At 35.1% G+C, this 12,164-nt stretch overlaps 1 protein-coding gene across 1 annotated transcript in view; it reads left to right on the forward strand.

Annotated features, from left to right (window-relative positions):
* Nucleotides 1–6,706: 6,706 nt before the first annotated feature.
* LOC106661605 (homeotic protein Sex combs reduced-like) overlaps nucleotides 6,707–12,164 on the forward strand; it is a 67,343-nt gene continuing 61,885 nt past the window's right edge. The window contains exon 1 of the mRNA XM_014385119.2: nucleotides 6,707–7,498. Within this exon, the coding sequence (XP_014240605.1) occupies nucleotides 6,820–7,498 (679 nt within the window). The 5' untranslated portion in view covers nucleotides 6,707–6,819. The remainder of the gene's footprint in view (nucleotides 7,499–12,164) is intronic.

Below are 12,164 nucleotides of genomic sequence, written 5' to 3' on the forward strand. Positions count from 1 at the left end.
CAGAGCGTGGTCTTCCGAGCTTTAGCCCGGTTCGGAGGGACTGGAAGTACCAATAGGAGGCCTGGTGGTGGATCTCAGCGCTAAGGGAGGACGGAAATATTGTCATTGCTGCGAGATGGAACCCTTTCCATAGTGCCCGCCAGATTCTATATGAAGTACGTTTTGGCAAGGCCTTTATCAAGACCCTTTGTGGTAAGTGGGCCTCACATCGTACAGCCCTTTGAGACGACCTGCAGTAACAGACATCTTGAACCAGATGTTATCAATATTATTGGGAGAATGAGTCATCGAGGTCACCGGCAAGTGGATATCGCAGAGACAGTTGGAGTTTGTCAGAGAGTGGTCTCCCGGGCTGTAGCTAGATGCCGAGAGACTGTAAGTGCTAATCGGAATGGTGGTAGTGGATCGCAGCGTTTCACGACGCTAAGGGAGGACAGAAATTTTGCCGTTGTTGCAATATGAAACTCTTTCCATAGTGCTCGCCAAATCCTAAATGAAGTACAAGATGTTGTGTCAAGGCCTTTATAAACACAAACGATTACTAACCATCGTGTGCCCCTTTGAGACGACCTGCAGCAATAGCTCGCCACCTGCAACTCAGGAATCGTGTAACAACAGTAGAAGGGAACACCAATTTGAATGTTGTTATGTTTACATAAGAAGAACCTACCAAGAACAGAGCATCCCATTGAGCACCCGTGGTGGAGAGAAGGTTTTTCGATCACCATCCGCAGCCAGTTGACCTGCAACAACTGAGGGTAGCGTTGCAACATCTATGGAGTGAAATTCCTTAAGAAATTAGTGACATCCTTACTGCACCTGACAAGTGCACAGAGGTTTTAGCAGAGGACATTATACACGGTATTAATTAATAAAAATTATTATGTGCAATAAACAAAATTATGAAATTAAAACCTTTAATTTTCTTATTTTTCAAAAATCGATATTCCTATTCATTTTTAAGCAGTTTATATTTGCGAATGGTTAGTTAAAATTCAACTAAAATCTAAATTGGTCAATACAAACATTCATAGCTATATGATTTTATATATTTTTAATATTTTTGGTAGAGCTATATTAATTTAGAACTCCGAAATCCAATCGATAAACTTGAATTTCTCTCACTCCATACTTGCAACATTGTAATTTTCTCTCTCTCATCTTTCCCTCTCTATCTTTCTATGAAACCATCTATTTTTTACCTGTCTTCTTATTTTTACATTTTCTATCTATTTATCCCTCTTTTTTTGCTATTCTCATCACATTATCTTTGTATCTATATCTATAACTATATAACTAGTCTGTATCTGTAGAGTAGTTCGTGTGACCGACTCGACTTTACGATGGAGACAGTGGATGGCTTGCATGCCTCGTTTCGTTCCAAAGTCAACCAAAGTAAAAAAAAAATTAAACGGAAGTTCGTTCTACAAACCGGTGCTTGTAAAATCACAAATTTACACAATAAAAAATTATCTGAAAACAGTCGGTTCGCACCCAATAATCTTACTGCCTGTAATGGTCACACGGATTCCTGTGTCCTCCTTCCACACTTAATGCCCCAGAAAGCATTAATGACTGTTCATTACACAAATGCACAAACAACTTTTCAAGTGACTCGATTTAAATTTATATTTTCCATTTTAAAAAAAGTTTGACGTGAATTAAAAAATACATATACAGAGAACGTTCCACCTCTTTTTCAGTGCTCTTACGGAAAGGTGAAAAATCCATCAACCATTCAAATAGAGTGTTTTAAAGCAACAATTTGAAAGTACAATTTCTCCCTAGTCGTACGTCAGTTCATCTCGAATATGACAGGTGGTGCGTGTACCACCTAGCTGACCACCGTTGCGTGAAGTCCTTTCGTTCAAATATAACCCCGGAAATGTTAGACACTTATAAAATTAAAATGATTTAAAATAAAATGATTAATTTCTTGTTAGTCATAATACCGACACGTCTAAAACAACAGGCAGAAATTATTACTTTTTGCCTTTTTCCATTTATTTCTTTTAATTTATTTTGCTCACGTTGCAGCCAAGTTATATTCACGTTCGTTAGATTTTGTTTGTTTGAATAATCGACTTTTTCTATCTCGTCTGCCAAGGATAAAAATATACGTATATAACACTCAAACTTTACACATATAATACAAACATGTAGATAAAATAAATTAGTCTGGGTAGCATTCGTAACGCCCCAAAGTACTGTATTCCTCGGGATAATTGGGGAAGGAGCCCACTATTCAGATTAATAAATTACATTCACCCCAGACTTCATTCACATTCTTTCCCAGAGTACTTGATATCCTTCGCGGTAATTAGTGAAGAGGTCCCTCAAGTACTGATAACTTATTACATTCACACACCAAACTTCATTCACATTCCCCCTGAGTACTCAACAGAGAACTCAATATTCGTACGGGAAGGAGCCTCACCATTCACTCTAATAAATTATATTCACACTCATTCACCCAATATTCGTCGTGGTAATTAGGGAAGGAACCCTACCATTCACACCAATAAATTACATTCGCACCCCCAGACATCATTCAGTCTGCCCCAGAGTACTCAATATTCGTCGTGACAATTAGGAAAGAGTTCTCCCAATTCACGCTAATAAATTACATTTACACACACCAGATTTCATTCACATTACCCCTGAGTACTCACGAAGAGGTTTCTCCATTAACGCTAATAAAATTATATATAAACTTTCACAGACGAGACTTTTTTCACACCACCCCATACTTTCCGATATTCTTCGATGTCTGTACTTTCACACTAATAAATTACATTCCCTCAATACGTTGATACAAATAAGAACTATTTCTCATTCAACCTTTTCATCCAAGTCAACAATATTAATTTCCTCTTGCAATTTGAAAATTTTGATGTTGCGATAAATTACTGTAATAGTATTGTTTAGTTTACTGTCCTTATTGTATAAATTACAAGAGACAAGTTAATTTTTTTATTCTTACCTAATTGCAATAAAAATTGAATCAATAATTGTGAATCTATTTGATCAAATTGGCAGTTTCTGTTTACGTACAAGGGGAGCCAACGAAGTGGTCAATGTTTTTATTGGCTTTTTATGGTGATATTAGGTCATAAAAAATATTGCAAAAAGTAAAAACTATTCTGCCATTCTTGTACACAGTTATTTATTAAGTAGTCAAAATGATATTTGACCGATAGATAGCGACGAAATAAAATTAGGCTGAAATATTTCTGAAATAAAAAACAAAGTTGATAGTCGTTTTTCGCACTCCCAAAAACCCGTAAATACACAGTTTTCCCAAAATAAAACCATACATTTTTTTCAGATAGTTCTCGTTCCTAATACTTCCGATTATTTTCAACAATGATTCAAATTTTGTAAATATCGACTCCACTGAGAGCAAGTAAATTAATATGGCCGTATAACCTAATTGTACAAACTCATTTGTTTATTGTACAAACGTGTGCTCAGTAAAAAAAACAAAAACAAAAAACATCGGAATCTAGGATATAAAAGAAAATAGCCCAAAGTTGTTGTGGTTTTGTCCTTTTTTTGACAGTTATATCCTTATAAAATCTAAACATTGTTGAATTAACCGGAAAGAATAAATGTTCAAGTTTCCTACGGTGGTAGTAATTTTGAATTTGATTAAAATCTGGAAGAGTTATGGATTGTTAAAGGGAACTTATGGTAAACTAAATGATATTTGGACTCAAACTATGTATTGTTTTATTATTATTTGTTTGCTCTAAAAATTCTTATTTAAAGGGTGCTTAAAAAGAATTCGCATTGTTTTTCCAAAATTTGTTTTGCACATTACTTTAGGTTTTAGTAACTTTTTATATATTTAATCTCATTTATACGATGCTCCAATCTAAAATCCTAATCGAACAACAGAGGCATACAATCATATTTAATAAAAATTAATAAAGTAAGTAGGATATTTCTTCCTCGGCCCATTGGCGCCGGACACGTGTCTAATATTTGTAGACTTAGTATCACCAAAAAGAAGTTTCAATAAAATGAGCTTATATAGATCAATCAATATTTCAATATCCAATGTTAAGCTGTAAAGTACGTTGGTCATTACTGGCTTTTTAATATTTTATTTATTACACGAATTTAAAATATCTGTCGTTTGTCTTTGCTGTTATACGACCACCCAGTTTAAACTACTAAAGCTATTTTTTTTTTAAATTATTTTTCGCTTTGAAATAAGGCAATTCCAAATGTTATATATTTATTTACATTTCATTAAACATGACCAGAATGGACTTTAGCACTTACAGTGCGTGATAGTTCAGTTTGACTTTTAGAGCAAAGTTATGGGTATGTAAATTATGTATGTATACAAGGCTGTTGATTACTAGAGTCATAAAGGTATTTTGCATAGTATGCCTTCTTGGTGGTAATAGAAAACAATGTCGTCTAACCATAGTAGTAAGAGAAGGATTTGATACTATTATTTTTTACATATTCATGGGTAAAACTATAAACAACTACATATTAATTTGCAAATAAACTTAACGTGAGTACAAACTTTCATTACAGACTGGAAAAACATCTTGTCGGAAGTATATGTGTTTTTTCTTCTTCAAAAATTCCTAAAAATTGGTATTATAAAATTAATCAATTAGTGATATGTTAATCGTTATTATTTTCATTTAGTTTTGGTAGTTTTTTATTGTGAAAACTAAATGGAATTTTAAAATACATTAAGTAATTTGCATTTTAAGCTGTGGGTCGTATAACCAACCGTATATAAAAGATTTGTGTTTTGGATATGATGATAAGTGTGCAGTATATTAGATGATATTGAACATATTTCATGCTAGATATGATAAATATGTGGAGAAATAATAAATTAATAAGTAATTGGAATTTAACGAACCAGAAACTTCATCATCTGTCCAGTAGGTTTTTTTGTAATTCTTATTAATTAGATTAAATACAATTTTATATTAAATTATATGAGAGTTTGACTATTAGACTTTATACAGATATATTATACATATAGATATATTGTAGACGTATTATATTAGTTAGATTATATTAGATTATATTGAAGATATTTCATACTAAGTTTGATAAATAATCATTTAAATAAGTAACTGGAATTTAACGAATCAGAAACTTTATCATCTGTCCAGTAGGTTTTTTTTGTAAATCATATTAATTAGATTAAATACAATTTTATTTGAATTTATATGAGACATATTAGATATATTATATAGATATATTGTACATATATATATATTATATTAGATAGATGATAGATTATATTAGATTACATTAAAGATATTTCATATGAAATATGATAAATATTTATGTAATTAATAAATGTCATAAATAACTGAAATTTAACGAACCAGAAACTTCATCGTCTGTCCAGTGGGTTTGTTCTTAATCAAATTAATTTGATTAAATTTATTTTATTTGAATTTCTATGAGAGATTGAAACGTGTATAATGTTATGTTATAATATTTAACAACGGTGATTATCAGAAAAAAAATCTTTGAAAAAAATCCTGAAAAAAATTTGTGAAAAATATTGATTTGATTGATTAAGTTTGATGTAATATATGATGGATATTTGTTTATATAAAAATTAAATAAATGACAGAAAATAATAGAACAAGAAAATGACATTTGTCTTTGGGTATGCAGATCATAATAGTCGAATTGAAATCTGGAATTTTAAATTTTTTTTTGTATTGTAGAAACATTATGGTTTGTATACTGTCCTATTTAGATGGCCCGGCTGAATTTCTCTTGAACCAATGACGCTATGAAAAAAAATCTAATTTGATCTTTTTGGAGAAAAATTATACACGGTACTTCAGGCCCGGTTCAACTTCCAACTTTCAAATATATCCTGACATATCATTTTAAAGATTTTTTACGCTGAAAACAATGGTGCAATCGCATGTTCCATTGGTCAAAAAATGACAAAGTTATGGTGAAAAAGTTTGAAAAAAATGTCATTTAGCGTTTTTTTTTCAAACTTTTTGTCACAACTTTGTCAATTTTTTGCCAATGGAAAATCCGATTGCACCGTTGTTTTGAGCGTAAAAAATTCTTTAAAATGATTTTCCCAGATGTATAAGGTCATATTTGAAATTTTGAAGTTGAACTTGGCTTGAGGTACACTATAAATTAAAAAAAAAAAAAATAGAGTAGAGACAAAAAAAAATATTAAACACTTATGTTTTAATAACATCATTGGTTCAAGAGAAATTCAGTCGGGCCATCGAAAAAGGACAACCTGTAATAAAAAATGATTATGGGGGAATTTTTTTTCTGTGAAAGTGTTTATGAAAGTCTTAAGAGAAATTCGATCGGAAGTGATATGTATGAATGGTATATTTATTTGCTGTTTATTTACCAGCATCCAAAATGTGGATAGGGGTGTGTTTTGGTCCCTAAGTAAGGGATAGGTTCACTTATCACATTCAATTTGTTTATTAGTTTTTTTGAAGGGAGACAGCTGTCCTTCTCCCCGATGGCCAGACCGTAAAATCGGGTGTTAGTTAAAATAATAAAAGTATTAAAATGTATGTAAATAGGGATGGGAAGATGGGAGTGACTGAGCAATCGCGTGGCTCTCCCTCCACGGGTGGTTGTCCACGCCCATTCCCCACTCTGGATCCCCTCCAGAAGCCCCTACCCTCTCCGAAAAAACTACTCACGCACCCGACCCAATCACGTTTTGACGGACGAGTACAACGGGAGCGTTCTTGCCGTGAGGTCCACAAATGTGTCGCGAGTGAGAATCGTTTTGTCGAAACCGTGAATCACCAACGTTTTGAGAGGACGATGAGTTCCTATCAGTTCGTCAATTCGTTGGCGTCTTGCTACCAACAGCAGGGCGGTCAGCGGTCCGGAGCATCGCCTGTCGACCACCCTCAGAGCCCTGCCGGAGATTACTACCCGAACGTCAACTATCCGGCGGGATGTTACTCGCCGCAGCAGTACCCAGCGCAGTACATGCAGCAGAGCCCAGGCGGCATGATGGACTACACACAGCTGCACAGCGCACAGCACCAGCGGCTGGCGTCTCACCTGCAACCGCTGCACGGCGTCCCGTCGCCGGGGGCGGTCTCGCCGATCCTAAACAACAACAATCCCTCGGTGACGAATCTGAGCGGTTCGACGTCGTGCAAGTTCGCGGACTCGACGACCTCAGGGGCGAACGGGATCTCCTCGCCACAGGATCTGACGACTTCCTCCGCCCCCGGGGGCAGGACCAGCCCGCCGCTGGGTAAGACTTCGTTGCATTCCCCGTCCAACCCGACCTCCAGGACGCCTACGGCTCCTCTGCCGACTTCTCAGAGCTCGTCCTCGCCCGCCTCTTCGACCTCCTCTTCTTCGTCGACACCTGGAGCTCCGGGCGCCGGGGGTGGCAACGGCACTTCGGGATCCGCCGGAGGGAAACCCACACCTGGAAATCCACCACAGATTTACCCTTGGATGAAACGAGTTCACCTCGGACAAAGTAAGTCAAAACAAATTCTAATTGTTAAGTCCCAACCATCATCACTCAAAGTACGAAAATTCATTATGTTCCACCAAAAATATTTATTACCGCGCTTTAATAATCACTACACTCTCAACAATTTAAACGTAGCGACTATGGTTTTCCTTTGACAAAAACCGTACATTTTAAAATATAATTTTTACCTTCTTGACGGCAATTAATTATTTGAGATATAAATCATAATATTATAGAGTTCATTTTAAGAGCCAGTCAACTTCGTTCAATTTGTATCAAATAGCATCAATCCAATAGTGCATCTAAAATATGGTTCACCAAATAAATTTACAAATTCGGTTTCAACAAGACAATAATAATTTTAAAATTGACACTTCGTTAAATAATTATTTTATTAAAGAAACACATTTTGTCTTCGTATTCCGGCCGATATTAGCTCAAGGGGACGTAAATTGATAATGAACATTTATTTAAATTAATTAAATTCGACCGGCTAAGTGCCTCAAAATAAAAAGTCTCCTACAAAATAAGCAAAATTTGCTAGACTAGACAACTAAACTATTGGCGCAATATTAACACCAAAAAAATCTGTCATGTATTTATGGTAATATTGGCTCAGTTATGTTAAGCGATTTATTACAAAAATAAATAATGATCGTAAGTAGTTACCCATTTGACATTGTTAGTGAAAACATTGACGTTTATCTTATTTACTCGCCTGTTTAAAACTAAATAAAGTAGCAATTAAAATTTTATTAATATAAATCTTAAACTGATAAGATGCTTGATTTGAAAGGGGATTTAAACTAAAATATCGATATTTAAGTTCCACTAAATTGAAATTTAAAAGTTTTGCAAATATATTATATATTTGAGTAGTGCATATGATTTACATGGTACCTGTTAATTTCTCATGTAAAATTTTTCCAGAGACATTATTTATTGGCCGGCATCCCTTTAGCTCAAGATTGTTTTTTTTTAGACAAAAAGAGCTTATAAGATCAAAAAATATTACTGTTATCTACACGGTAGATTTATTGAAAAATATTAACAGCCCAATAAAATAAGTATAACATAGTCATGAAATTAAAGGATTTTTACTTACTGAAATATGTTCATTCATGGAAAATATATGACATTGATATTGCGTACAGGTCAGTTTTTTAAATGACAACTAAATTTTTAATGAGAAAATGTACGTGCGTTAAATACCTTTTGTATGTATGGTTTAAAGAAAATTTTGAAAAATTTTCTTCGAGCTTCTGACGCGAATACGCTTAAATTTATTATTGCCTGTAATAAATCGACCTTCCTTGTGCTAATTCACAAAATAAAAATCTGAAAAGGCTAGCAGTGAAAAATGATTCAAAAGACGAGAGAACGTGTCAAATAAATTAAGATTTTATTCATTGTAAGTGGATTTTCCCGCTCATTGCTTCTTTAAATTTACCATGTTTTTAAAAGAAACGACATAGTTTTATATTTCGCTAATGGAAGGGTGTTTGCTTTTTTGAAATTTTATAATATTGCTCGATTAATCTCCGTTTATATGAATAAATTAAGATTGGGCTATTGATCATAATCACGACACGGTAGTTTCGCAAGCCAATAGGAATTTTTAATGGTCGTTGCTTTTTTAATAAAAAAAAAAACTACTTGAAAAAAATTTCGAAGCTCTTGTAGCTTTTGGATTTCTGATCGTTATCCCAGTATCGGTAGTTTTTCTCGTCTTAAATAGTCCATAAGGCTTAACGCTAAAAGGTCGAACAGTAGGCCGAACGGAACCAAATATGACCAACAAAGTCAAATCTCGTCGGTTATTAGCCTTTGTAATTAACACACGCCCACGGAAGCCCCGATGTGTCAAAAACTTGAGAACAACCATAGGAGAATCAAAAAGACACTGACAATTAATTTGTTTTGACGCATTGATTTATACCGGCCCGATTGAACGGGCTATATATCAACCGATAAATACCACGTAGAGGTCTCGTGTTCTTTTTTCTTTCGTGTTTTTTGTCCTGGCCCCTTTGTCAAGCAGGTTTCTGTAACAATGTCCGTGGCCATTTATGTTAATATACCCGGTTCCTTATTGCCGTGGACGATTTTGAAGAAAGTGCAACATTATTGATTCATGCAACTCTAGGGTTATGGCTCTATTGAAAGGCGCCGCCTTTATAAATCATTCCGGGGAGTCTCAGCATACTAACCCTTACCGAGATAAACAGGCCCTTTTGTAAAGAGGGTGATTGGGCTATAAAAACATACCTTTGTGTAATTATTTCGCCACTTATGGTTTCTTTTACGAAAACCTACCTTTACAATCTGTTATATTTGAGGAGGTACTTCACAACTTTTCCTATTTGCCACAATTGTGTTAGTTTATGAGCATTTTTTTGCGGTTTTACCTCCTCGTAATGTCGTTTTACAGGGAAAAATATTTTCAAACTCATTGTAAATTTAAAATAATTTTATCGGCCGCGCGTGTCCACGCAGCTGGCCAGGACGGGCCAGTAAACAGCCAACTCCGAAAATATTTTCCAAGACCGAATAAACAAAATTGAAGAAACTGCGTCGCCTTAAGCAAACTTGCATTTAAATTTTGTATTTATTCATTATAAATATTTATTTATAATTTATCATTTCGAATAATTTGCAATTAAGTTTCAACTGCGTAACAATTGGCTGCATATATTATTAACAACGATTATTTTATTATACCTATGGCAAGTTTATACAACAGTTCTCTTTCCTGTGATTTTCTACTCCCCACCCATGCATGTGTTATTTATCTTTTAACAGAATATGCTCCAGCTGTGCTTGAGAGATCCAAAATTTAATATTGTCCCGTTTATCACAGTTCTGATATTAATTAAACATATGATTATTGTGAGATTTCTTCTTGGGATTAACGTGTCGAAGAATTTTAAATTAGGCCTCATTGGCCAAAACAGCTAAGAGTTGTCTTTCATCTCCTCTTGGGATCAGCGTTGCACCTGTAGTTTGGTCGTTTCAGATTTTTTCGGTCCGACTATCTTCGTTGTTTGGGCCTGTCTCTGGTTTCACGCCGTATTCAGTGGTTCAAGGTGCGTCTGACAAACCAAAACAGCGAGAATAGGCAGGCCAAATGAGACGACCTAATGAATATTGCGAAAGTTCTTCTTTCGGTCTGCGGTGTGAAGAACCTGGAGCTTGGTCGTTTTATCCTATAACGGTGTTTACGCGCTGGTTTAGTCAGACCTCGACTTTTTAAAGAATGTATGGAAAACGACCAAACTATATTCTGCCGATTCTAATTATTCAAATTATTCAATTTATTCTAAACGACTCATCTTATCGGGGTCCGCCGTCTCAATGTTTGCTTGTCGCTCGATTGGGCTCCAAGCCATCATCTCAGGAGGTGGCTGTTTCCTATCTTCCTCCTGTAGATAGATATATAATTTAAAGGTCGATATAGTATTTTATTTCATTTTATCTTTAAAAAAATAACCGTAAAACCATATCGTCTCGTCCTGGGCATCAGCCGTTTATCCGTTAAAACGGCGAGCGCAAATTCTCAAATAGTTAGGATTTGTTTATAATCTGCCGTCTCGATTCGTCGTTTGTCTTCCTTCTTTAATTTCCCAACGTTGACGAGGAGGTTGTCAGAGTTGTCAAACTGGGACCGGATAACGTGGAAATTGCTTCTGGAAGGCTCCCCCTGTCCGAAACTGTTCTTCTTCATGTCACCAAACGTATTTATAACTCGGCTCAGACAAACAGTCCGAGACGCTTGTTCTCGTTTTGAGCTAGACGAATGAGAGTATTTTTTAGACAATTAAAACGGCAATTATTTGAATTTAAAAAAGGGGGTTGTTCTGACAATCTGAAAGAAAAACAGCAGATGTGATTTTTCATCTTTTATTTAGACCATCCGAGCAGAAGGGATTGTAATAATCTCACCCTACTCGTCCCCTCTCGAGTACATTGATGTTTATTGGGCGTAATTTGTACAGAGGGAAGAACGGAATGTGGGCCGCTACGTATCGTCATGCCAATATTTAGCTGAGTCGAACCGCTTAGAAATTCCTCATCATCGTAATACACAGCTGATTGAGGCTAATGTTTTTACCTGAGCTATTAAATTAGCCAGATGTATAAGTATAGGATACCCTCGCCCCCGAAACCTAGTACTCTGATAGTATTTGGATAACAACAGTTTAAATTATGAAGGTACACTCGCTTATTTTTATTTTTCTACTGTCCAAAAATGAGAGCGTTGCTTCTACCCAATCGTGAAATCCATCCTTTATAAACATTATTTTGAAACAGTTAAAAGATGTTAAGGGTTCAAATATTTGGTACATTTCACTCGCAACAATATTTGCGCCATTCTTCGGATGTGGGTCTTTAGTCTGTGGAATTAACCAAAGTCACCAGTTAATAAATCGCCCCGTGATGGTAGGTCAAAAGATCAAAGATTTTAATTGTGATCGATATCCTTTAAACAGCATTCACCGCTATCAATTTGAGCTTGATATAATCATGAGATAAAAGCACCAATCGATTTGCCCAGGGTACGACCCCCATTTGTGAGATATTGGGGAGCAAACGATTCCATTGAAAAAGCCAAAGATTTCCGAGTGAAAAAACCGTTTATACATAATTATTAATTATTATTTGGAGTTCG

The sequence above is a fragment of the Cimex lectularius genome, unplaced genomic scaffold, assembly GCF_000648675.2.
Source record: "Cimex lectularius strain Harlan isolate CLEC.00 unplaced genomic scaffold, Clec_2.1 scaffold18, whole genome shotgun sequence".
NCBI classification, from domain to species: domain Eukaryota; kingdom Metazoa; phylum Arthropoda; class Insecta; order Hemiptera; family Cimicidae; genus Cimex; species Cimex lectularius.